The sequence below is a fragment of the Chamaea fasciata genome, unplaced genomic scaffold (assembly GCF_029207755.1).
Source record: "Chamaea fasciata isolate MVZ Bird 193981 ecotype frontalis unplaced genomic scaffold, bChaFas1.0.hap1 SCAF_4, whole genome shotgun sequence".
In the NCBI taxonomy this organism is placed as follows: domain Eukaryota; kingdom Metazoa; phylum Chordata; class Aves; order Passeriformes; family Sylviidae; genus Chamaea; species Chamaea fasciata.
The window spans coordinates 21,205,216-21,227,556 of NW_027094089.1; the positions used below are offsets into that span (position 1 = coordinate 21,205,216).

General features: G+C 40.6%; 1 protein-coding gene across 3 annotated transcripts in view; it reads left to right on the top strand.

Moving 5' to 3' along the window:
- RAI14 (retinoic acid induced 14) overlaps nucleotides 1-22,341 on the top strand; it is an 87,467-nt gene that overhangs the window by 37,069 nt on the left and 28,057 nt on the right. For all 3 annotated transcript variants that reach the window (XM_066181048.1, XM_066181046.1, XM_066181047.1), the window contains one exon: nucleotides 12,255-12,385. In XM_066181048.1, the coding sequence (XP_066037145.1) occupies nucleotides 12,255-12,385 (131 nt within the window). The remainder of the gene's footprint in view (nucleotides 1-12,254; nucleotides 12,386-22,341) is intronic.

A 22,341-nucleotide genomic window follows, 5' to 3' on the forward strand; every position in this document is an offset into this window, starting at 1 on the left:
GAACTGTGATGAAATGGTTATAGCTGTAGCAGGGATGTTTTTGATGATGGGAAAGGGGCTGGTAGCACAGCCAGCCCACTCACTTTCCCTGGGGTTATGTGCTCTTTCTCTGGCGAGACTGGGAAGTGGACTGTCCTTCTGGATTTTGCACTTTATACATTATATTATTATAGGTTTTTAATCTGCAGTAACTTCGTACTGGGGAAGTTGAAAATCTCTGTTTTTGAGCTCCTGAGCTCTATTACAGAAAATGTGCAGATCCTGTGAAGCAATCAGAATATAAACTAGACAACCTGCAGTGACAACCCTCTGGTTGTGTCACTGGTCACCACAGAGCAGAGATGAGTGTCTGCCCCTCCTCTTCCCCTCATGAGGAAGTTGTAGCTGCAGTGAGGTCTCCCCTCATTCTCTTCTCCAGGCTGAACAGATATAGCAGCAATAGTATTCCTTGTAGGGGGAGGACAGACAAACCACTGTCAGCACTTATCTTGATAACGGGAAAGTATTTTGATGATTGTGACATGCCAAAATAGTCCAGTCTAGGACCAAGGAGCCAAGTGAATCTTTAATTAAAACAAAAAAACAGAGTCTTGTTCGTAGCTCTTGTCATCTTGTGTGAGCCATCCTAGTACATTTGGTGAGTTGAGTTGCAGGGTATCCAAATTACCAAAAGCACTGTAGCGAAAGGACTGAGTGTTCTAGTAAATCATATTATTGATAAGAATATTCAAACGAGGACAGGTTATTGATGTGCAGATCAGGCCATTAATACTGTGGTGGTTGTGCCAGGCAGCAGATAGCTATCAATCACTGATCAAGTAGGCAATAGTTAAACCCCCAGCACTGGCTTGGGGGAGCCAAAACTGAGTTTCCAGGGGCTGCCTGGAGAAGGGTGTGTCAGTTGTGGCTCTGATCAGATTAAAAGCAAAGCCATCCATGCCTGCTGAACAGAAAACTTGTGCATGTCATCATTCATGCCTCTAGAGAAATGGATCTCCTTCTTCAGATGAGGCCTAAGGAAAGGAACCAGGGTGTGTTCTTGCTTGTTCTTTCTCTCCTTTTGCTTCAGGCCTGCCATGTGTGGGCAGTTGTTGTTCTGCATACAAAGAGTCTGACGCATAAAAGAGTTGTCTGATTCTCAGTGCATGTGATGTGGAGGATAAACAATGTGGGAAGATGTGGTGGTGTGAAATCTCACATGTTCTTCACTGGCAGCTGAAGTGGATTTTATTTTCATGCAAAACAATTGCTTGCTTTTCCTCACGACTCTTGGGTTTGCCCCTCATTGCAGTCATAGAAGTAAAAGCAGCTAAGCTTAGCTTGCTTCTTTAATATTTGATTTTGGGAACTGACAAATGTTAGGTCTAGAGGTCAACCCACAGCACTAGCATCTGTTAGTGGCCTCAGGAAGATCAGAAGAATAGTGAAACATTTTTGCGTTCTTATGTAGTTGTGAAGTACTTTTACAGATTGAGTCCTTGAAGACTCCAAACAAAATAATTTCTTGTAATAGGGATTTGTATCTATGCTTGCACTGTTTTGTTTGGCTTTGTCATGGGTTTCTGAATAGAGGGCTATAATCCTGTAACAGTGGCTATGTCCTTTACAAGAATGACAAATTCAACTATAAATAGACTGTTTTTCTACTCTGAATAGTTTTGAAATGTTAGTACCTATTTTGTATGAATCTGTAAATTGTATTACTTCTTACAATGGCATTCTAGTAGGTATAAAAATATTGTGAAGTGTTTTTAAGAACATCTAAGATCTTTTCGGGCACTTACGGAGAATGTTAAGATGGTGAAATTTAGTCAAGTAATGTACTTTGTCTTGCTAACAGAGGGGCAAAAAGGTAGCAACTTTCGTTGTGAGCTGAAATTTCATGTAAGCATTTGTAATACAAACACAAAATGCCATGGTGGCTTGTACATTATGAACACAACTTAGAGCAGTTCATCTTACATCAATTCTGGACAGTGTGAACTTCTGTTTTATGTTATTTTTTTTTTCTTGTCTGCAACCTTTGTGTCTGTATTCCCCTTTGCAGAATAATGGGGAGGAAAAACGAGTAGCAGCCCCAAACATCAGGAAAATCAGCTTACTGAGCAGCAGGGGCAAGATAAGCAATGTTTTGAGAGGTTTAGCAACAGACAGGTGGAAAGATGGAGCCTTAGGTCTAAAGTGCCAGTACACAATGGATGTCCATTTGGCCATCGGAAATCAAGAAGATCCATCAAGTGCCTGTATTCTCTAAGCTTACTAGTCAACAGAAACTGGAGCATGCAACTAAAAATCTAGGTAGGCATAGTTGCCTCAGATACCCAAACCAAGTCATAGAATCATAGAATGTGCTGATTTGGAATGGACCCATCAGGATCGTTGAGTCCAGCTCCTGTCCCTGCACAACCATCCCAAAGAGTCACACCATGTGCCTGAGAGCATTGTCCAAACACTTCTTTAACTCTTCCTGTGTGCTGTGACCACTGCCCTGGGGAACCTGTTCCAGTGCCCAACCACCCTCTGAATGAGGAACCTTTTCCTGATATCCAACCTAAACCTCCCCTGACATGACTTCAGGCCATTCCCTCTGGTCCTGTCACTGGTCACCACAGAGCAGAGATGAGTGTCTGCCCCTCCTCTTCCTCTCATGAGGAAGTTGTAGCTGCAGTGAGGTCTCCCCTCATTCTCTTCTTCAGGCTGAACAGAGCAAGTACCCTCAGCCACTCCTCACACAGCTTCCCCTCAGACCCTTCACCTCCTTTGGATGCTCTCTAATGGCTTAGTGTGCAGAATTTACAAACCTTCCACTAGGGAAGTCTTTTGTCGGTGGCATTAAATGTTGAAATCTAAGGGGCTGTTCCTGTCCCTGTCTGGAACCAAGAAGTTCAGATGTGTGCTGTGGTCCTTGGGCACACTCTGGTCTTCACAAACCTCTGTGTCTAACACAGTATGGAGGATCATCAAGATCACCAACACAATAGCTGAATAAACAAACTTTGCTTGCAGAGTTAGTATTGTCCCTGTATCTTACACCCTACTTACCACTGAAATATACTTACCAGATAAAAGGTCATTTTAGATTGTCTAGGCAATTTTACTTTGAACCTCTTGATTTCCCTCTTTTCGCAACTGACCGTGAGGCGGAAGTCCCAAAACTTGAAAAGCTTTATGTGAGTTGCTATTTGACCTATTTGACAACTGAAGTCTGTTGATTAAATAGTTCTTCAGTCTTAAAACTTCGTTAGAAGTGGTCTGTTTCATGTCTCATGCTGATTATCAGTTTCTTGTTTATGTATTTTTTTATATTTTAGAGTAAGGAAAATTGCGAATCCTTGGATAACCATTTGAGAAGTGTGGTCATTTTTAAGTCTGTGTTTTGACACCCCATGGATTTTTTCAAAGGGAAGAGCTCCAATGTGCCCAGCAGTAATCAGTAGTTAGATATATTTTAGTTTTAGTACAATTATTGAGTAATTTCAAGAACAGTCATCTGATTTCTCTGTAGCTCAGATCTTTAGAACTTTGAGAAAACACAGAACAATGGGAGATGGTCACTTCAAACAGAATAGATTTAACATCTTTATTTTTAGAAAGTCCCTTGTGTTTTTTCCTGTGTTAAAATAAACATTGTTTCATTTATACAAATATGCACAATTACTTCTTGGCTTTACTTTCTTCTGTCTTACTGAGAGTGATTGTTTGGATGTGGTGTGGTTACTGCTATGTCCTTTGCTATCTGAAAATAAAGATAAATCTTCAGGTGCTGTACTGATGATGTGTGAGATGATAAACAATTGACAGTAGCTGGACTTATTGCCAGTGCTCTAGTGGCTGTATGTTACTAATGATTTAGATGTACTTTTTCTTGTTTTGTCCTAATGCCTTGCATGTTGTGAGATTTTGCTCATCACTTTTCCTTTATACTCAATGGAATGAGATGGCTTACATGAAAACATCAGTAATTGCTTAAAAGAAAACACCTGATGTATCTAGGTGTAATGTTAGCAGGTAATGCCACTGTTCCTCAAATGGACGGATTGATTTATCTCTTTTAAAAAGGCTGAAAAATAGGATCTGAATGAAAAAAAAACATTGTGGCCTTTAATATGGAGTGAAACAAGCAGCATATATGAGCTGTGTGCCTCCCAACCCCTACAAAACTTCACCATGTGCCTCTAAACTCACTAGTGTGGACCAGCTGTATTCCTTGGTCTGGGTGAACTGTGTCATGCTCTCTTGTTCTTCCTTCCTGACTTCTGCTCTCAGGCTGTTCAACTTTCTTGCTCTCACAGAAATGAAGTTCTGCAGTTGAGTTACAAATTGGCTGCTTTTCTGTGTTTTAACTGTGCACATTCACTTCCTGACCTTATGGCTGCTCTGCGTTCAAAGCCCGACTGAAACTGTGAAACTAAGGACAAGGGTTTTTTTAGAATAACCCAAACAAACAACAGAGCAAACAAAAAGCAAACAAAAAAAACCCCCACTCACAAAACACAAGCAAACCACCACCAAAAAAGACAAAAAACATCCAAGAAACTTGCATGCAAGGAATACAAATATCTCCGCAAAACAGCAAACTTATTATCACTTTCATTTCCCTCTTGAGTGTTCCTGGAGCACAGCTCACAACCAGCTGCAAATTCCAGTCATCATTTAAACAAAGACCACGCTAACTTTTTTCTACGACTTCCCTCCCCCCCGCATCCCCAGTCCCCAGACTTGCAGTCTCAGATGACCATTTTAGTCAGGTCATCTTTCCCCTTCTCTCTTGATGACTGTTTCTTTTCACAGCTTCTGGTCCCCCTCTGCCAGGAAAGTTTCCGGGCAGCCTCACTGGCTGATAGAAGTGCCCTGCTGAGTGACTTGCTGTTCAGTTGCATTATTCTGGGGTTCAGCATGAAAAAATGGTTTGCTTGGATAATAATCACTTCTTTATCTACAGAAACTACCCAGTGAATGGGTAATTATCAAGGTTTACTGACAATCTGCCGTTGGTCTTTTGTTACCATTCCTTATCCTTTCACTCTAACTGCTTCCTGCCTTCCCTATCATGCTTTTTATCTCTGATTCGAATGGAATTCATGGTCTGACACAAATACAGTCTCCAGTATCAAACAGACCTCATGCAATCCCCATAGCCAGTTACCCCAGCTAGGCACCATAGCTCAAGAAGCAAGAGGAGGGCAATGGTTATAAAATGTGGGCTGGTAACTTGCATTGCTGCCATTTCCACCTTTAAAGAATGACACTTGTGATCTTGTGAGCTGCTAATGTTTCATCTTCTTATGTAAATATAACTAACGTTATTAGCCATCAGTCACCTAAAATAGGCCACATGGATGGTCAAGTGAAGCTGGAAAAGACTCAGTTGTACCAATTAGTGACATTTAGATAATATCACTTTGAAAGCCATTGACATGCTTTGCTCTTCTGACAGCTTAATTAGAGGTCTAGACTTTTTTGTGGTGAAGTTAATGAACACAGCATGTTTTGGCATGGCCTTTCAGGGCACTGCCTCGGTCGGGTGGGGTGCAGCAGAGGTCAGCTTGCGATGCCACTGTCCCGTATCTGCGCCGAGGGCAGGCTTTGGGAGTCACAGCAAGGGGCTGGAGCTACAGCAGCTGAAAGGAGTCCGGGAGGCAGCAGCTGCTGGCATCTGCTGAGCTCTGAATGTCCTGGGAGAAGCTGCTGCAGACTGGAACAAGCTGTTGCTGGTAAGGTCAACAACATCCTGCCCTTCTGCAAGTGAGATTTCCACTCCCACCACCCAAGCTTGCTGCCGGGAGATACAGTCTCTAAATTACAGATGGGAAGACCAGGAAAGGTATAAGCTCCTTACCTACACACAACTGGCTCCTAGGTTATAGTGTTTTCAGATAAGCTATTCTTTGGAGAAAAACTGTTGTCATCTGTTGTTTTAACTTCAAGGCATGTTTTGTTTAGTGAATATATTCAGCACAATAAGATTGTTCTTGTTTTTAAAACTCTCTTGGGAAGTTCAGCACATGTGGGTTTTTGTGGATGACCTTGTGATGCAGTGGTGTTCAGTCTCTTCGCTATGCGTTTGTTTGTGATGCCAGACTTTAAGTATCCCTTTCCTTTTCAGACACCGAGTTGCTGAGTTTGAAATTATCAGGAATTTCAATTTGCTACTCAGCTTCCCTGCAGTTCTGATTTCAGTGGAGATAACATAACTCTGTCTCCAGTAGGTTTGCAACAATGCAAGGTCACTTAAATCATCTCCTGTAGGCTGTATGCCAAAGATAAAGAAACAAAGTTGTTGCCAGTTAATGTTTGCTCAGGTATTTGCTCCTGGAAAATGTACGAGTACTAAGTAGAACTATCACCTCTTGTTATACGTTATTTCTTGCATGATATGTGCTGGTAATCTCAGACAATGGAGGCTTGATATCCCGATAAGGTGGTGATGGAAAAAATAATAGATACCTATTTTGAACAGGTTTTGATTCCTCAGCTTCTCTTCTGGAAAGGAAATTGTTCACTTTGTGACAGAGAAAACAATATATAAAACAGCTAGTGCAAGCTTCAACTTTATAGGAAAATAGGCTTTGATATGAAGGTTTCTCTTTGGACTCAAAATCTGTCAACTTGTCAACATGCTAAGTGTTATCCCAAACATGAAGGATTTTTACTGGATGGTTTCAGCCCCACGAGTATGATAAGTACTTTATTAGTGTCTTGCAGTGATAGAGTTGGTAATAAATTGTGTGCAGAGAGAGCTTACAGGAGACTCCACAGCTGCCAGTGCATTGCTGTTGGTAACTACTGCCAAAGTTTGTGATGGAGCTGTGGCTTTGAGAGGTCATCCTGACAGTGATTACTGAAGGTGGTATGAGCACTCTACGTTGGCTTGAATATTGCCTTTTTTAATGACTAGTTATAAACTGGTGGTGTAGATCAAGTCAACCAAGTTCTCAGCCTCACTTCGTTAACACTGGCCACACAGTGCCCTGTGCAGGAGCGACTTTCTATCCTAAGCATGGCCAGCTCCTTTATCAGGTTCATGAGTGTTTCAATATGAAAAACACCGAACTGTTACCAGGGAGGTACTTTTGAGTAAGGCCCTACAGCACACTTTTCCATCTGCAAACTGAAAATCAAGAATAAAAAGCGTGCTTGAGAGGAATGTTCAAAGCTACCTGATGTTTGAATTTCAGCATGCCATCCTTTGAACTGTCAGTGTTGTATTTTAGGATTTATTGGGGATGACAGATTACCTGATCCCTTGCACATTAATAGGAAAATGTTTACTGTTTTTAGGCATGACTGAAAAACACCTGTTTTATCCAAAAATTTGCACAGCTTGAGCTTTGATCAGATTCCTTTGTCTCTGCATATCTAATCCTCAGTATTGCTACCTATTCTGAACACTATACATGTTTGAAAAAACACAAACAAACAACTAACTCTTCCTCCTCCCCCCCAAGAAGTGCTGCGTGGAGCACTGGCTGTGGTCCGTGAAGCTGAAATATGTGTTTCATCAATTTTACATGTGTTCACAAGCCATTGTTATTGCAAAATGTCAATTGTTTGAAGGAAGGCTGTTGATAACTATTTGGCATGTGGCCTACAGGAGTCAGGGGTGTGTGTAGGGTGATGGTGGATGTGAAGAGAACTCACATGTGCAGTTTTTTCTAGGATTAGATTCTTTCAAATTCATTACACATATGTGTTTATGCTGAGATGCTCATGTTTGGGACTTTTTTACTAGAATGCTCAGTTGACTAACGTGTATTTGCAGCAGTCTTAACATGAAACAAGCAAAAAACATCTCCAAACAGTGATGAAAAGTACCTACTTAGCTGTTGGTTTTGTTGCTCTTGTGCTTATAGTAAAGATTTTCCTGAAGACTGTGCTGCTATTTTGTGCTAACCTTGAGTTTGAAGCACTCTGCGTGGGTTGGCTCAGAATGTTACAGGCGGAGACCTCTCTGACACTCTATTGTGTTACCTGAACAAGTGGTATAACAGAACTGAAGCTTCCCAGGGGCTGTGTGGTGGATGATGCTGTGCTCTTTGGATGAGATCTGAAAGCAAGGCAAGTGAGGAATCTTTATTTAGAGGGGGCAGGATGTCACTCACAGATGAAGAAGGGGCCATACAGAAATGTCTGAGCATCTTGGAAAATGGATTGAGATGGTTTGGGGACTACTTGATGCAGTGGGTTTATGAAGTTAAGGTCTCCAGTTCTGCTGGCCATCCTGTACTCCTGGCAGAAGAGAGCATCTCCCATGTGCGTGTTTTCCAGGACAGACAAATGCTGGTGCTGCATGATGGGTGTCAGTTCAAGGTGGCTTTTACAATGTACAGTAACAGGGAGTACCCATGTTTACATCATTCCAGCAGAAGTTACCTCCCAAGTCTTTGGTGTATATTTGATGATGTGTGACTTATGGGGTCAAAACCAGGCTAATATTACAAGAGATTCCAAAAACGTAATGTAATGCAACAGTCACTGCCTCTGTTCAGAAATCTGGGTTTTCTGATCTGCTATGGACAACAGTGCCTGCACAATGTTTGATTGCATGAGGCACTTTAAGTGCCCTTCTGGTTTAAAAACCTCCTAATCTCTTACCAAAGCCTGGGTACAGTGTCTTTCTGAGTGTCATTTGTATTCTCTGTCCTTCAAGAGTTTTCTTCCCCTGAAAAACATGGACAGTAGGGCTAGAATTCCATATTGAAATGGGTTTTTGGGAGCCTATTGTATGCCATTTATTTTATTAGCCGTACCTTTAACTTTTGGAATGCATTGTACAGTGCTGGTCTTTGAGCATAATGGGGAAGAAAAAAAACAGTTTGATCCTATCAGAAGAATATTTGAACAACAGTTGATGTCTGCATACTTGTTTCTTCTGTGTGAGCAGATTTATGCACAATTTAATTTCAAAAGTAAAGCAAGGTCTGTAAATAGATTTTTGTAGCTCGCATAAAATTGACATTTCATCTACAGTTACCATGATGACACATTATTGATGCCTTAGAATGGAATCTTTATTGCTTTAATGAAAAGATGAATGACTTTATATGAACAATAGAATGTGATGGCTTTTAAACATCTTGGGTAGGACACAGATAGTTTATAAATAAGCATAACTCTGCTGTGCAATGATGAAGAGAAACTCCATGTATTCTTTTGTTTTCCAGGAGCAAAACAAAGTTTCAGGTACAGTAATGTAATAGATGCTAAACGTGCAATTGCAAGAACCAATATAAGTGGGTTTAAGTATGTGACAATCTCTAAAATTACTCATTTCTTTTGCATCTGAGTCACAATGCTTGAAAGGAGAAACACTAATTAGATGTAGAATTGTAAAACAGGAATCTAAAATGACTGCCAAACACAGATCTAGCCTAGCCACCAGCCTCTACCATGTTCCTCTAAGGAGGAAAAGGAATTAATTCTCTGGCTCTGTGTGAAAAATAAAGAAATGTACACTGATAGTCTTTCCTTGACACTGAGATACATCTGGTACTACTGAGTGTTTTCAGGGTCACTTAATGGCTTGTCCAAGTTCTGTTCTATTTATTTCTCAAGTACAAGGGAATCTTTTTAGCTGTACAGATAAGTAGGCAGCAGTTTTTAGTTGAGGCATCATTAAGTCTTTCCTTAATTGTGTTTGTGAGTGTTCATTTTAGGATACCAGAAAGGATATGGCTGAAAACTGCAGTAAAGACAAGTTAAAGAACCTGTTCTTGTAAAAGAGTGATTCCATATGTCATAAAATGTTTTACTGTTGGCATGAACATGGCTCTGCATCATCAGAATCACTTTCAGAATACTCCAGGGTTCTCCATTCAGTGTCTGAGTATCTCCTCAGTGTAGCTTCCACACTACATAAGTACTTAAGGGTAATTTGAGACATAACTGTGTTCATTTCTATTTGGACTGGGATTTTAATGATAGTATAATTATAGATGAATACAGTTACCACAGCAGCTTGTCTAAGGGGAAATTGACACTTTATCTCAGATATTTCTTAAATATGGGGTTCAGTGTTTGTGTGCTTACCTGCTTGTACCAGAACACTGTATATTGGATTATATGTCAGTAATGTTTCAATTCAATAGCTGACTATTGAAGGAATATTCATGAAACTGCTTCTTGAAGATGTAGCCATTTTTGTACTCTAAAGCTGAATGTTCTTCTGAAAGCTGTTCTGCCAAGGATTTTTAGCAGGCCTTAAATCTTAACATTTTCCTGTAGTTTATTCTGTTTCATGTTTCAAAAGTAAATTGGTGATTTCAGGTCAGGAAAAAATCTTAAGTTAGGTGTTGTGTTTTTTTCTTCAAAGTACTGGTTAGTATTGGATTGGATGTGTGTGTTTGGTGTGTGTAGATTAAGGCTGATTCATCAAATATCCTGTATTTGAATATCTTACATGACTGAATAATAAAAAGAAACTTGGAAACAGGTCAAACTCCAAAAGACATACTGTCAAATAAAGAGAGTTAACTTCTAAGTTTTTTGTTTACAAGGTGCATTTTTTTAACATCTGCTCTTAATAATAGGCTGCCTTTAAAGCATGAAATTCCCCAAATGCAAGAATAGGCAATGAGTCTCATTTTGGGTGGAGTTTGCTGCTAGGCTGGCCACTCATTGTCACGGAGTCTAAATATTGCTTAGAGAAACTATTTTCTTTTTTTGATGATGTAATTAATGCTCTAGAGTTTATAGGAATTTATTGCAGTGCCACCAGAAAAAAGACTATAACCTGCTGGATGTGCACTGTCCCACCAGTCATTTCATGTCCATAACAGACTGCAGTTGCTCTGTCTGCATGCCACTTCCTTTGACAGAGCTGCCATTCGTCCTCTTGGTTCCAGGTGGTGTTCTTTCAACTCTTGTCTGCTCTCCTGCCCTTACTGTGTTCTCCCTAATGGTTCTTTTAATTTGTTTTTAAAATAAATTTTAATCTGGAACACTTTCCTCCTGTTCCTCCTGTTTTTCAGGGTGTGAACAGCCTGTGGGGTTAGTTCATATAAGTATGCACATCTCACACTCTTCCTCACAAGCCCAGACAGAGAAATGGCCAAGTTTTTATGTGTCTGGGTGAAAAAAAAGTCTGTGTAGAGCATCAGGAGGGGAGGGGAGGTTTTTTTGGTTTTTGTTGAGTATTTCTCGAGGTGTGTATTAACATGAATTCTGTAATTCCAGAAATTGTGTACAAATCAAGTGCTCATAAATAGGCAGTCATGCTGGAGGTGAGCTGACTGATGTCAAAGAGAAAACCACAGCTGTTGAAGTTAATTCTCCTGAGTGTAGCAGAGTGCTAACACTGGTTCAAATACAGCTTTTAACTTCACCAGATAGTTTTTCCTGGAGAGTGAACCGTGTTGTTGGTCCAGACTAGAATGCATGTGTGCAACTTTCAACTCTGTTTTTCAGAGCTCGTTTTGCTGTGATCACATGGAATACAGAAGGTTAACTGTCCTCTGTTTTCTTAGGATCTTGCTAGATTCAACTTGGAAGTGTTTTAGAGGAAACAGGCCATTGTCATGATCCTTCAGAGGAGGAGGGATAGTCATCAGGTTGGGAAGTCATGTCCTATTCCTGATTCAGCTGCTGAGAGGGATCAAAAAGATTTAAGGGATTAGGTTTGGAAAGATCTGAAAGTAGGGTGGTTTTCTTTTCTTTCAGTAGCACTGTATTAGTGGTTTGGTTGTTTGTTTTAAAGACCAAGGAATAAAAAAACTCAATAAAGCTAGCGCATTCTGCAGAGGGCAGTCTCTTAACCCATTAACCTCTACAAAATGTGAGCTGAGAAAAGCCTTTAATATGGAAAGTTTTGGCCGGTTTGGTTTTTAGGGGTGGGGTCTGGATAAGATGAGGCACCTCATTGCTTATCCATGTTGTGATACATGATACATGTTGTGAAGGTCCAATGGGGCCAGTACAGTCTGAAATGGAAACCAGGACTAGAAAAATAAAGGAGAGTTTTTGAAATTCAGTAAGAAAATACAGTCATTTTTTTCCTGCGCTACTCATCTACAGAGTTTCCAAGTTACCGTTCATCTTCAGTCATCGCTTAGGCACTGGCTTAAGCCATCAAATCCTTGGGAACCTCTGCTGCACAGCTTGCAGATGGCTTTTATGTGGCTTTGTCTGTGCCAGTTCTTTGGGCTGGGCTTTTGTTTAAGCTTTCAGTGGTGATAAATGTGTGCAGGATCATTCTGGAGAGTCTGTACACAGAGCTGGTACTGATAATACTTCTCAATTCTTTTCCTTTTACTTAGACCAACGAGTGGAATAAGAATGACGATCGGCTGCTGCAGGCGGTGGAGAATGGAGACCCTGAGAAAGTGGCTTCACTGCTGGGTAAAAAGGGAGCCAGTGCCACGAAACAAGATAGTGAGGGCAAGACTGCGTAAGTCCAAACAAAATCTGTGATTTAACTTGTGGAAAACCCCATCTCTAGAGGCATGTGCCACTTCCATGTATTAAAAACCAAATACTATCCTGAAAATGGAGGTTTCTTTTTCTTCTGAAGCACAACACATTCTGCAAATCTTGATTTGTAATTCTACATTTAAAATGCCATTTCAAAACCATAAACCCATTAAGGTAACTTGAAGATTAACAAACTCCTGGGTAGATTTGGACCATTTTAGGACAGACTATTTTTGAATTTCATGGCACACTGCAGATTGCACACTCCAAAAGGTATTAAACTTTGGGGATATCTTTTCCCTTGGACATAACTTTAATAAGACAGAACTTAAGATGTATTTTCATCATAATGGATTTGACTGAACCGAAACTGTGGTGACAGTTTTAAAATCCTGCAGATTCTAAGGATTCACTAAGTGTTCCTTGTTTTGATTGAAGTGTGCTAATGAAAGTTTTGTGTAAAGTAGATTGCTTTTGCTATATATTTCATATATAGCATTTTCATCTTCTGGTCTTCCTCTTGTTCCCCTGTGAACATTCTGAATTGTGGAAGATAAAAGATTCTACTAAGTTAATTACAGCCAAAAGATTGCTATCCTTACACTTTCTTCTATATGCACAGAAAGATGATTCGCTGGATATGTGAGAAATTGGCATCACGTGACAGAACCAAAACCTTGATAAAATTCTGGGTAGATGTGGGCAAAGATGGACTTAGAAGGGCACCACAAGGCAATTTAGTCTTGGGAAGGGTAACACAAAGCAGTTTATACCAAACTCTTAAGTTCTATTAAGTTACCCCTGGGTTACATATATTGAGTCATACTTTGCTTCTTTCTTGGTCTGGTTCAATTTCCTGCTTCTGCTCTATTTCTGCTCTTCATCTGAGGACACTGAGTGATGGATTGACTCATAGTGACCTGAAATTTCTTACTGCAGAAGTCCAAGTCATCAATTATGTCAAGCAGGCTTTCTCCTCTATACTATAATAAGTTTTTAATTTTTAAAAGTTGCATACATGTGTTTTTCTTTTGGCCATTGAATCTTCAGAATTACAGCTATATTAGCATTTCATGTTTTTACCATCAACATAACTTCAGACCTCAATTCTTAAGGTCTTCTTAAGCTGCGCTCTGTGTACAGCGAATCCAGTGTAACACCTACTTTGCAAGTTTCATGTATGAGTTGATACTATGGGTTTTTCTAAGGAGTCGTGCAACACTGAATTTATCAGTATCTCTTGATTCTAAGAATGTAGCTAGGTATTAGTGCAATGATATTTCAGCTTTAAATGGTTACAATAAAAAGATCCCATTTTCATTCTTTATTTGCAGCTACTAAGAAGTCAGTAAGCATATATTTATATGAATGTTACTGTTACTAATAATGCAGTTGCAAATACTTCTTTCAATTGCTTGGAACAAATGTGAGTTAGTGCTATAAAGATCTCTGCTGCTTATTGTTCTGTATGCTCATTTAACTGTCATTTACTTTTAAATTTTTTTCTGTGTCATGGTTAAAAGGAAGTGTGAGAGGGAAGAAAGAAAAGCAGTGTTGCTGTGATATAGAAATACAGCATGTCAAGTCTCATTCTGTTTCCAGTGCTTTGGGAAATTCAGCAGACCTGCTCAGGTTATTTCTGTCTACGTTTTGAAAGATGGAGACTGACAGGGTGGAAGCAATGACACTAACCTGGAGAGACATAGCTACCAAAGGTGGCCCAGAAATGTTCTCCAGCATGTCTTAGTAATATTGGGCTATGTCTTGTTTGTGTTTTTATCACTCCAGAGTATTTTTTGGTGTGTGAAAAATGGAGTACAGCCATTATTTCTGTATAGACTTGTTTCTCCAATGTTTGCAGTGTGATGCCAGCGGTTCATTCCTGTCATGTGTCTGGGAGTCTGACACAGCTGGTTTTGCCTGGCCTCAGAAGCTCGGCTTAGAGGAGTAGACCCTTCTGCAGCCCAGCACTGAAGTCTGTTAGTGTACTGCAATAGCACGGTGCTGGTTTGTTAGCTGCCTCGTCTATAACATCAGCTATTTCTGTGTTGGAAAATTGCAGTCTACACAGGGCTTTTTGGGAGAGCTGTCCACCCCTGTGCTCAGATTTCACAAAATCACAGAATGGTTTGGATTAGAGGAGACCTTAAAGATCATCTCATTCCAATCCTCCTGCCACAGGCAGGGACACCCACACTTGGCCATGTTGCTCAAAGCCCAATCCAACCTAGCCTTAATAACTTCAGTAACGGTTCCTCCACAACCTCTCTGGGCAACCTCTTCTAGTGCCTCACCTCTTTCACAGTAAAGGATTTCTTATTACTACCACATCTTAATCTACCCTTTTTTAGTTTGAAGCCATTAATTTTGTCCTATCTCTACATGCCATTGTAAAAGGTCTCTCTTCAGCTTTCTTGTAGGTTGCCTTTTAGGTACTGGAAAGTGTCTCTCCAGAGCTTCCTCCCATGAGCCCTGAACATGGAAAATAAGGCAGTGATTGGTGACAGCCAGCGTGGCTTCAATTAAGGCAAATAATGCCTGACAAATCTGTTTGCCTTCTGCAGTTGGGTCACAGCTGTGGTGCATGAGGGAAGAGCAACATCATCTTCTACCTGGACTTGTGCAGAACACTTGACACTGTCCTGCACAGCAGTCCTGTCTACAGCCTGGAGAGGCATGGATTTGTGGGATGGACCAGTCCTCCCTCTCATGAGGGCAGAGTAGAGATGCAGAATCACCTCCCTTGACCTGCTGCCCACAGAATTATTTTGATGCAGAGCAGGATATGATTTCTGAGCAGTGAGCTGACATTGTCGGCCTATGTCCAGCCTCTTGTCCACCAGCATCTGCAAATCTATCTTGGCAGGGCTGCTCTCTGTCCATTCTCTGCCCAGCTTTTGTTTGCGCTTGGGTTTGCCCTGTCCCAGGTGCAGGACCATCACTTGGCCTTGCTGAACCTCATGAGGCTCATGTGGTTTTGCTGGTTACGTTTTAGGAAGTTGTCTGCAGTGCCATGTGGGAAGGGAGCTCTTTGGATGAGTGTTCTATTGATCCCAGTGAGTATATATGGATGCATTTGTTTACTTAGTTGGGATGAAGCTGACTAACCAAAAGAATGTGGTGGATTCAATTATGTAACAAAGTGCATAATGTGATTAAAGACTTTGGAATGTGCTTGAAAGGAAAAAGGAAAAACAATTACACATTGCAATACAGGTTTGTTAGCTCCATCATTGTCTGTAGCCTTAAGGTGTGATGTGTTTCATTTATGACTTTTTTTTTCTCATTCCTTTTGTTAACAACCCTACAAGCAAAATTTTCAATACTGTCCAGATGTTTGAGACACAGTAATATAGTGCATGATTTTTAACAGAAAGTGGAGAGGATAACTTTTCATGCTTAGAGAGGTACTTTTAAGTTTTTTATTTTATAATTAGATTGCTTTCTATTATAAAATCTTGAACTGAAAGGAACAGAGACCAGAACTGAGGATATTCTTTATTTGTCCTGTTGAATACTGTGTGTATCATACCATGGAGTCCTGCTATGTTGTGCTCCAGGTTTGGCTCAGTTTTAGACATTACCACCTAAGTTTCTTCTTTGTGTCCTCTTTAGTCACTGTCATTTAGCAACTTTGTGACTTGTTGACATGCAATAAAGTGGAGGTGCTTAAAATAATGTGGTCTAGGTACCTCATTAATTTAAGGTATTAGTATTAAGGTAGTTATTTCTTAGAGATAATATTTACAAATTTTCATTAGGAGGTTTAACTCCTCAACAGTATCTCTTTAAAAAAAAAAAAGATATTTAAAAAATACCTTGTCAGAGTAATGAAATTATAGTTTTTTAAGACTTGCCTGACTTTCCACACTGTCACCGTGCCTTTGACTAGTTCTTTCTATAAACAATAAATCACTTTTAAGGCCATGGAGCAAATCCACCTGTGGCGTAAGTTGACACAGTCCCATTGTTGCTCCCACTTACATAGCACAGACTTTTGCCAAGCATAGTTGTAATAGAACCTATTTGGAAATCTGACTCTGTCATTCTAGTCCTACTTTGCCAAATGGGTGGTTGTTTTTTCTTTTGGTCCAGCTTCCTTAAACAACAAAAAGGGGCTTTCCAGCTTGGAATTTGGTCATTTAAATCCACTTAAACTAATAAAAAACGGTTTTCAAAAAGATCCCTTTCGAGAATGATAGGATTGGATTCGTTCATGTGCTGCACTTTCCACAAGATCAAGTGCTCAAATGGGCTGTTATTTTAAGAAGCTATTGCCATTATTGAGGGGAAGTGGAGGGATGGGGGTGGGGGAATGATTTTGGAAAAGATTTATTGTGTATAAATGATAGCACTTCCTTGTCCTGAAGTTATTTTGTCAGTGTGCCAGTCCATTACTGCCATGTTTGCATGTTTCTGCAAGGTACTAAACTAGAATTAAATGCTTTTGGCTATTAAATGAAACAGATCTCTGTACGTATTTTTGAACTGCAATTGAATCAGCTGTTGTTTAATAAAATTAACAATAGTACAAGAAAGCTTCAGAAACCTCTGCAAATTTGCTCTTTAATGACTCTTTCACAAAACTATTGCCAATAGCAGTTAACAGAAAAGATATATTTTTATGTGAAAGAGACCATTCAGCCTTGGAGGCTGAACTGAAAATAAATTTTGGAACATATTCCAACTGCAAATACTTGATATTTATTATGTACATAGTATTCATTTTTGTTTTCTTCCTTTCAGATCTTACTGTATAAGGAGGTGGGGGTGAGTGGCATGAAGAATATCACTTTTCAAAAAGTAGATAATGTTTTAATAACCTTTGAGCGAGAATGTTTCCTTGAATGTAATAATATTTTTCTTAAAAGAAGCTATTGGAAGAATACATAGAATGATAGCTTAATCTGAGTTGGATAGGACACACAAGGATCATCTAAATCCAAGTCCTGTCCCTGTGCCAGGCACCCTAAGAGTCACACCACCTGACCAAAAATTTTGAATTCTGTCAGACTGGTGCAGTGACCACTGCCCTGGGGGGCCTGTTCCAGTGCCCAACCACCCTCTGGGCAAGTAATCTTTTCCTGATATCCCACCTAAACCTCCCCTGACACAACTTCAGGCTATTTCCTCAGGTCCTGTCACTGTCACCTCAGAGAAAAGTTTTCTGGGCTGTCCTTCCTCTTCCCCTCGTGAGGGAGTTGTAACTGAAGTGAGCTCCCCCCTCAGTTTCAGCCACTCTTCACACGGCTTCTCCTCCTGACCCTTCACCATCCTCCTGCCCATCATCTGGATGCTCACTAACGGTCTAATGTCTTTTTTATGTTGTGGCACCCAGAACTGCCCCCAGCACTCGAGGTGAGGCTGTCCCAGGGCAGCGCAGAGCAGGACATTCCCCTCCCTTGCCCGGCTGGCCATGCTGGGCCTGATGCCCCCAGGACAGGGTTTGCCCTCCTGGCTGCCAGGGCACTGCTGGCTCACATTCAACTTGCCATTGATCCGGAGTCCCAGGTCCCTTTCTATGGCACTGCTCTCCAGCATCTCCTTCCCCAGTCTGTCTGTATGTCCGGGGTTGCCCTGGCCCAGGTGCAGAATCCAGCACTTCCCCTTGTTGAGCTTCATGCAGTTAGTGATTGCCCAGCCCTCTGATTTGTCATGGTCTCTCTGCAGGGCCTCTCTGCCTTTTAGGGAGTCAATAGCTCTCCCCAGTCATCTGCAAACCGACTTAGTACCCCTTTAAGTCTTGTGTCAAAGTCATTTATGAAGGTATTAAGGAGCAAAAGGCCGAGGATGGAGCCCTGCAGAACCCCACCAGTGACAGGTCTCCAGCCTGATGTCACCCCAGTCACTGCAACCCTTTGTGCCCCACCCATGAACCAGCTGCTAAGCCATAACAGGATGTGTTCATCCAGCTGTGAGCTAGACTTTTTGCCCAGAAGGATCCTGTGAGAGACAGTATCCAAAGCTTTGCTGAAATGCAAAAAGATAAAAATAACATCCACTGGCTTCCCTTGGTCAGCCAGGTGGGCTATCTTGTCATTAAAGGAAGTTAAGTTTGACAAGCACAACTTTCCCCACATGAAGCCATGCTGGCTATGATCAATGACTGCATTGTCCTCCAGGTATTTTTCAGCACCTCCCAGAAGGATCTTCTCCATAACCTTACCAGGCACTGCAGTGAGACTGACAGGCTCAGTTTCCAGGTCCTCCTTCTTGCCCTTTTTGAAATCTGAGACAACATTAGCCAGCTTCCAGTCAGCTGGGACCTCTCCAGATTCCCAGGACTGCTCAAAAGTCTTTGAGAGAGGCATTGTGGTGACATCAGCCATCTCTTTGGGTATTCTCAAATGAATCCCATCAGGCCCCATAGATTATGGAGATCCAGCTGGAGCAGCAGATCCCACACAAGTTTATTGTCAACTGAGCACTGGTCATTCTTGCAGCCATGGTCCTCCAGCTCAGGCCACTGGGACCCCCTTGGCCTGAGAGAAATGGACAGTGCTGTACTTTTACACTGACTTGTGGATGTTGGCAAACACCTGTGGTTGTGTCTGGACCGACAAAAAATGACCAATTGGCAGTACCGAGGGAAACCCATCTGGGCTGCTGAACTGTGGCATGATATCACTGCCCAGGTAGAGAAGTTGGCTGTAAAAGTGCATCATGTAGATGCACATGAATGCAAGAGTCAGGCTAATGAAGAGCTGCACATCGATCTGATCTCTGAGAAAAAAAAATTAATTTACTTTTATCACAGTATTTAATTTCTGATGGTCCAGATGGTTGCAATAATGTCTAGGTTTTTGAACATGGTCAAAGTAAGAAAGACCACAGGGATCTCAACCTTTGTTTTGTTTCTAGCCAACAGATGGCTGAAATCTGGTTCTAATTCCAAAATTTCTTGTAAAGTTTATTTCCATGGGAGATCTGGGTGTAAAAGCTTTTGTCTCTCTAAATCTTTTCTGAAGTTCTTTTTAGGTTCAAATCATGAGTGTTCAGTTTTTGTCCCCTCCCCTGCCCTGCAGCATTTTTAGGGTTATAATTTAATTAAGATGTTGATATTAAGTTTCCTGAAAAATTGCTTTCCACTTCAGACAAATGCTCAGAAATGCTAATGAAACTCTAGGCCATGGTTGGATGAATGTGTCCACTGCCAGGATACTAAATTGGTCTAATTAACTTTCTATTATGTTCTGTATGAGCTGATTGTTGATGTATGGTGAGAGGGAATGCTTTTATCTCCGCAACAGAGGAGCAATACTTAACTTTGATTTTATAATTTGGTGATACATGAAAAAATCCATACTGCCTACAAAAACCATTCTGTTGACAATCATGCAGGCTTTTAAATGAGATCCATGCAGTGAATTCATGACAGCGCTTTGTTCCTGCCTCTTGACTGAAACTGTGTAGACCATTTCTAATAGTTTTGGCCCCTCATTTGACCCGTCCAAATAGATTTGGAAATTTTCATGATCCAGTTTTTAGTTCTTGCCTACACTTTTGACAGGATTTGAAATCAACAACATCGAGGCTCTATTATACACATTTTTAAAGGAATTTTTAAAAGACATTTTGGCATCTTTATGCCTTCATGTTATTAGAAAAAAAAAAAAAAAAAAAAGGGGGCCATCTTCTGAAGAGACAGAAATTAATCATCTTTAGTACTATTTCAGTCACAAAGATCCTAAACTTTTTACTTTATCTCCTTAGTGATTTTCTATGTTGTAAATCAAACAAATTCCATGTATTTAAATAACAAACTCCCTATTCCATATAAAGTTCTCTGAGCATTGAGAAGCCTCCCAATGGGTTTTGCATCTAACATGTATGGGGCTTCGTGCAGATAATATCTAAAGTTCAGAGATTAAACAAACAGTCTGCAATTTCTTGTAGGAGCCAGCTTGTGTCTTCTGTTCTGCATTTGGCTGAATAGATGATGGCTATTCTTAAGAATTTTTTAATTTCTTAAGAATTTTTTTTATTTCTTAAGAATTTTTGTATTTCATTGTTTTTCAGTGGGGCTGTCATCTCAGAGGAAAGCAAATCGTCTTCTGAAGGACCCTTGTAGTCATGTTTGGGTAGCCTGTGAGCCTCCTGCCCACAGGCAGGATCAGCCAAACCTGTAATGCAGCATCAGGCAGCTGCTGGAATTCCCTGTTAATGCAGCTCCATTTGCAGAGTTGCCAAATACCCAGTTTTTGCCAGACCTGGCCAGCTTTCAGCAAGTTTGTCAGTTGCTTGGATCAGAGCACAGCCTGGTTGATTTGGAGTTTTTGTATGCCTGGGTTGAAACAGCTGCAGTTTGACTCATGTGGAGGCAAAACCCAGTGCCCAACTTTCCCGTGGGGAATGCTGTTGCTGCTCCCTGCCCTTGCGCCATCTGAGCTGGCAGGAGAGCCATGAGGGAAACGTGCCTCTCATGGGCTGGGCCAGAATCAGCCTCTTCAAGGCTGGAGGGGATAAGGATTAAGGCTGCAGTTGTTTTTCAGATTCATATCTACATAATGGGCTGCAGTTGTTTTACATGTTTTTCAAAGACTTATGCAACCAAATGAGCTGTATGTGTAGATTTTAGTTATACCCACTGGCTGTTACTGGCTTAAAAATGTACTCTAGTCTAGGAAGGGGAGCAGACAGCCAAAACAGAGCAATATGCAAATGTTGAATTTACTTAAGTTTTTTTTTAAATTTCAAACTGAGGTCTCAGGGAATAGACTGTGCTGGTGGCTGCTTATTTACTGGACTTATGTTTCACTCTGTTTTCTGCTACCTTCTTTACAGGTGTATTCTGTGTTATGAAACTGGTGAAAAGTAGCTGGAAAGTAACTGAAAAATTTAGAAAAGCTCTGAAGTTGCACATGCCTGTGGTCCAGCCCCTAGTCCTCTTCCAAAATATGGAATCTTAAGTAATACAGTTATTCTGAAATACAAAATAAAAAGTTCATTGCCATAATAATCCAAATAGTTTATTTTTAAAAACATTAAGCAGTCATATTAACCAGTGGTCTTTGAAGAATGTGTTACAAGTAGATTAATTACTATAAGTACATATTATTGCACTATAAGTACACATTATTGCACTTGGTTTGCAATTATCCCATGAGGTAAGACAAGTTCACTTTGTACAGGTTAATAAAAAAATAAGTAAATCCAAACAGTTGCTTCAAATCTGAATAGATGAGAAGTATTATGAGCATAAAAGCTACAGAAACATCAACGACAACATATCCTGAGCTATTTTTTGTCAATATCCCTCAGGTTCATGAGGATATTTCTGCTCATCAGTTCTTTGAGCACTAGATGCAGTTCTTAAGTCTTGCTGGATTTTCATGCTACAAAAATATTTTGTTTAGATTAACCTTTACTCAATTGCTCTTGAGTGGTACAGGATTACGTTGCTCTGATGTTCATGACTTTCCATATACTACGGTGATTATTAGCAATTGCTGACCCACAGGCAGCAATACCAAGTGATTTGGAGGATGTGGTCATTGTTCTCATTTTTGGGCTTAATTTTAACTTTGAACTCTGTTGGGCTTTGAAAGGGCTTAAGATGGCCAGCTGGTTTTACCCAGCTTCAGGAAGAAAGTAATCTTTACCTGGGCACATCCCTGTGCCAAAAAGATGATGTGCCAGAGGGCATGTTTATTGAGAAGGTAACTGAGCACATGTTTGGACTTTATACGTGAGATGTGGTCTTAAAGAAACTATGAGAAGTAATCTTCGCTACTTGTCTGCCTTCCTTATCCCTCAGTGCTTTGTTTTGGAGGCCCAGGCCACACTGCACAGATTTCTGGGCTCTTTTAAGCTTTTTGAGACTTTGTTTGTCATATTTCGTTAATTTTTCTACCTTACAACTGCAAAAAATAAAAATAGTATGTCTAAATTTCAGAGTTCCTGTCAACACCTAGGAATGCCCTGAAGCTTCTG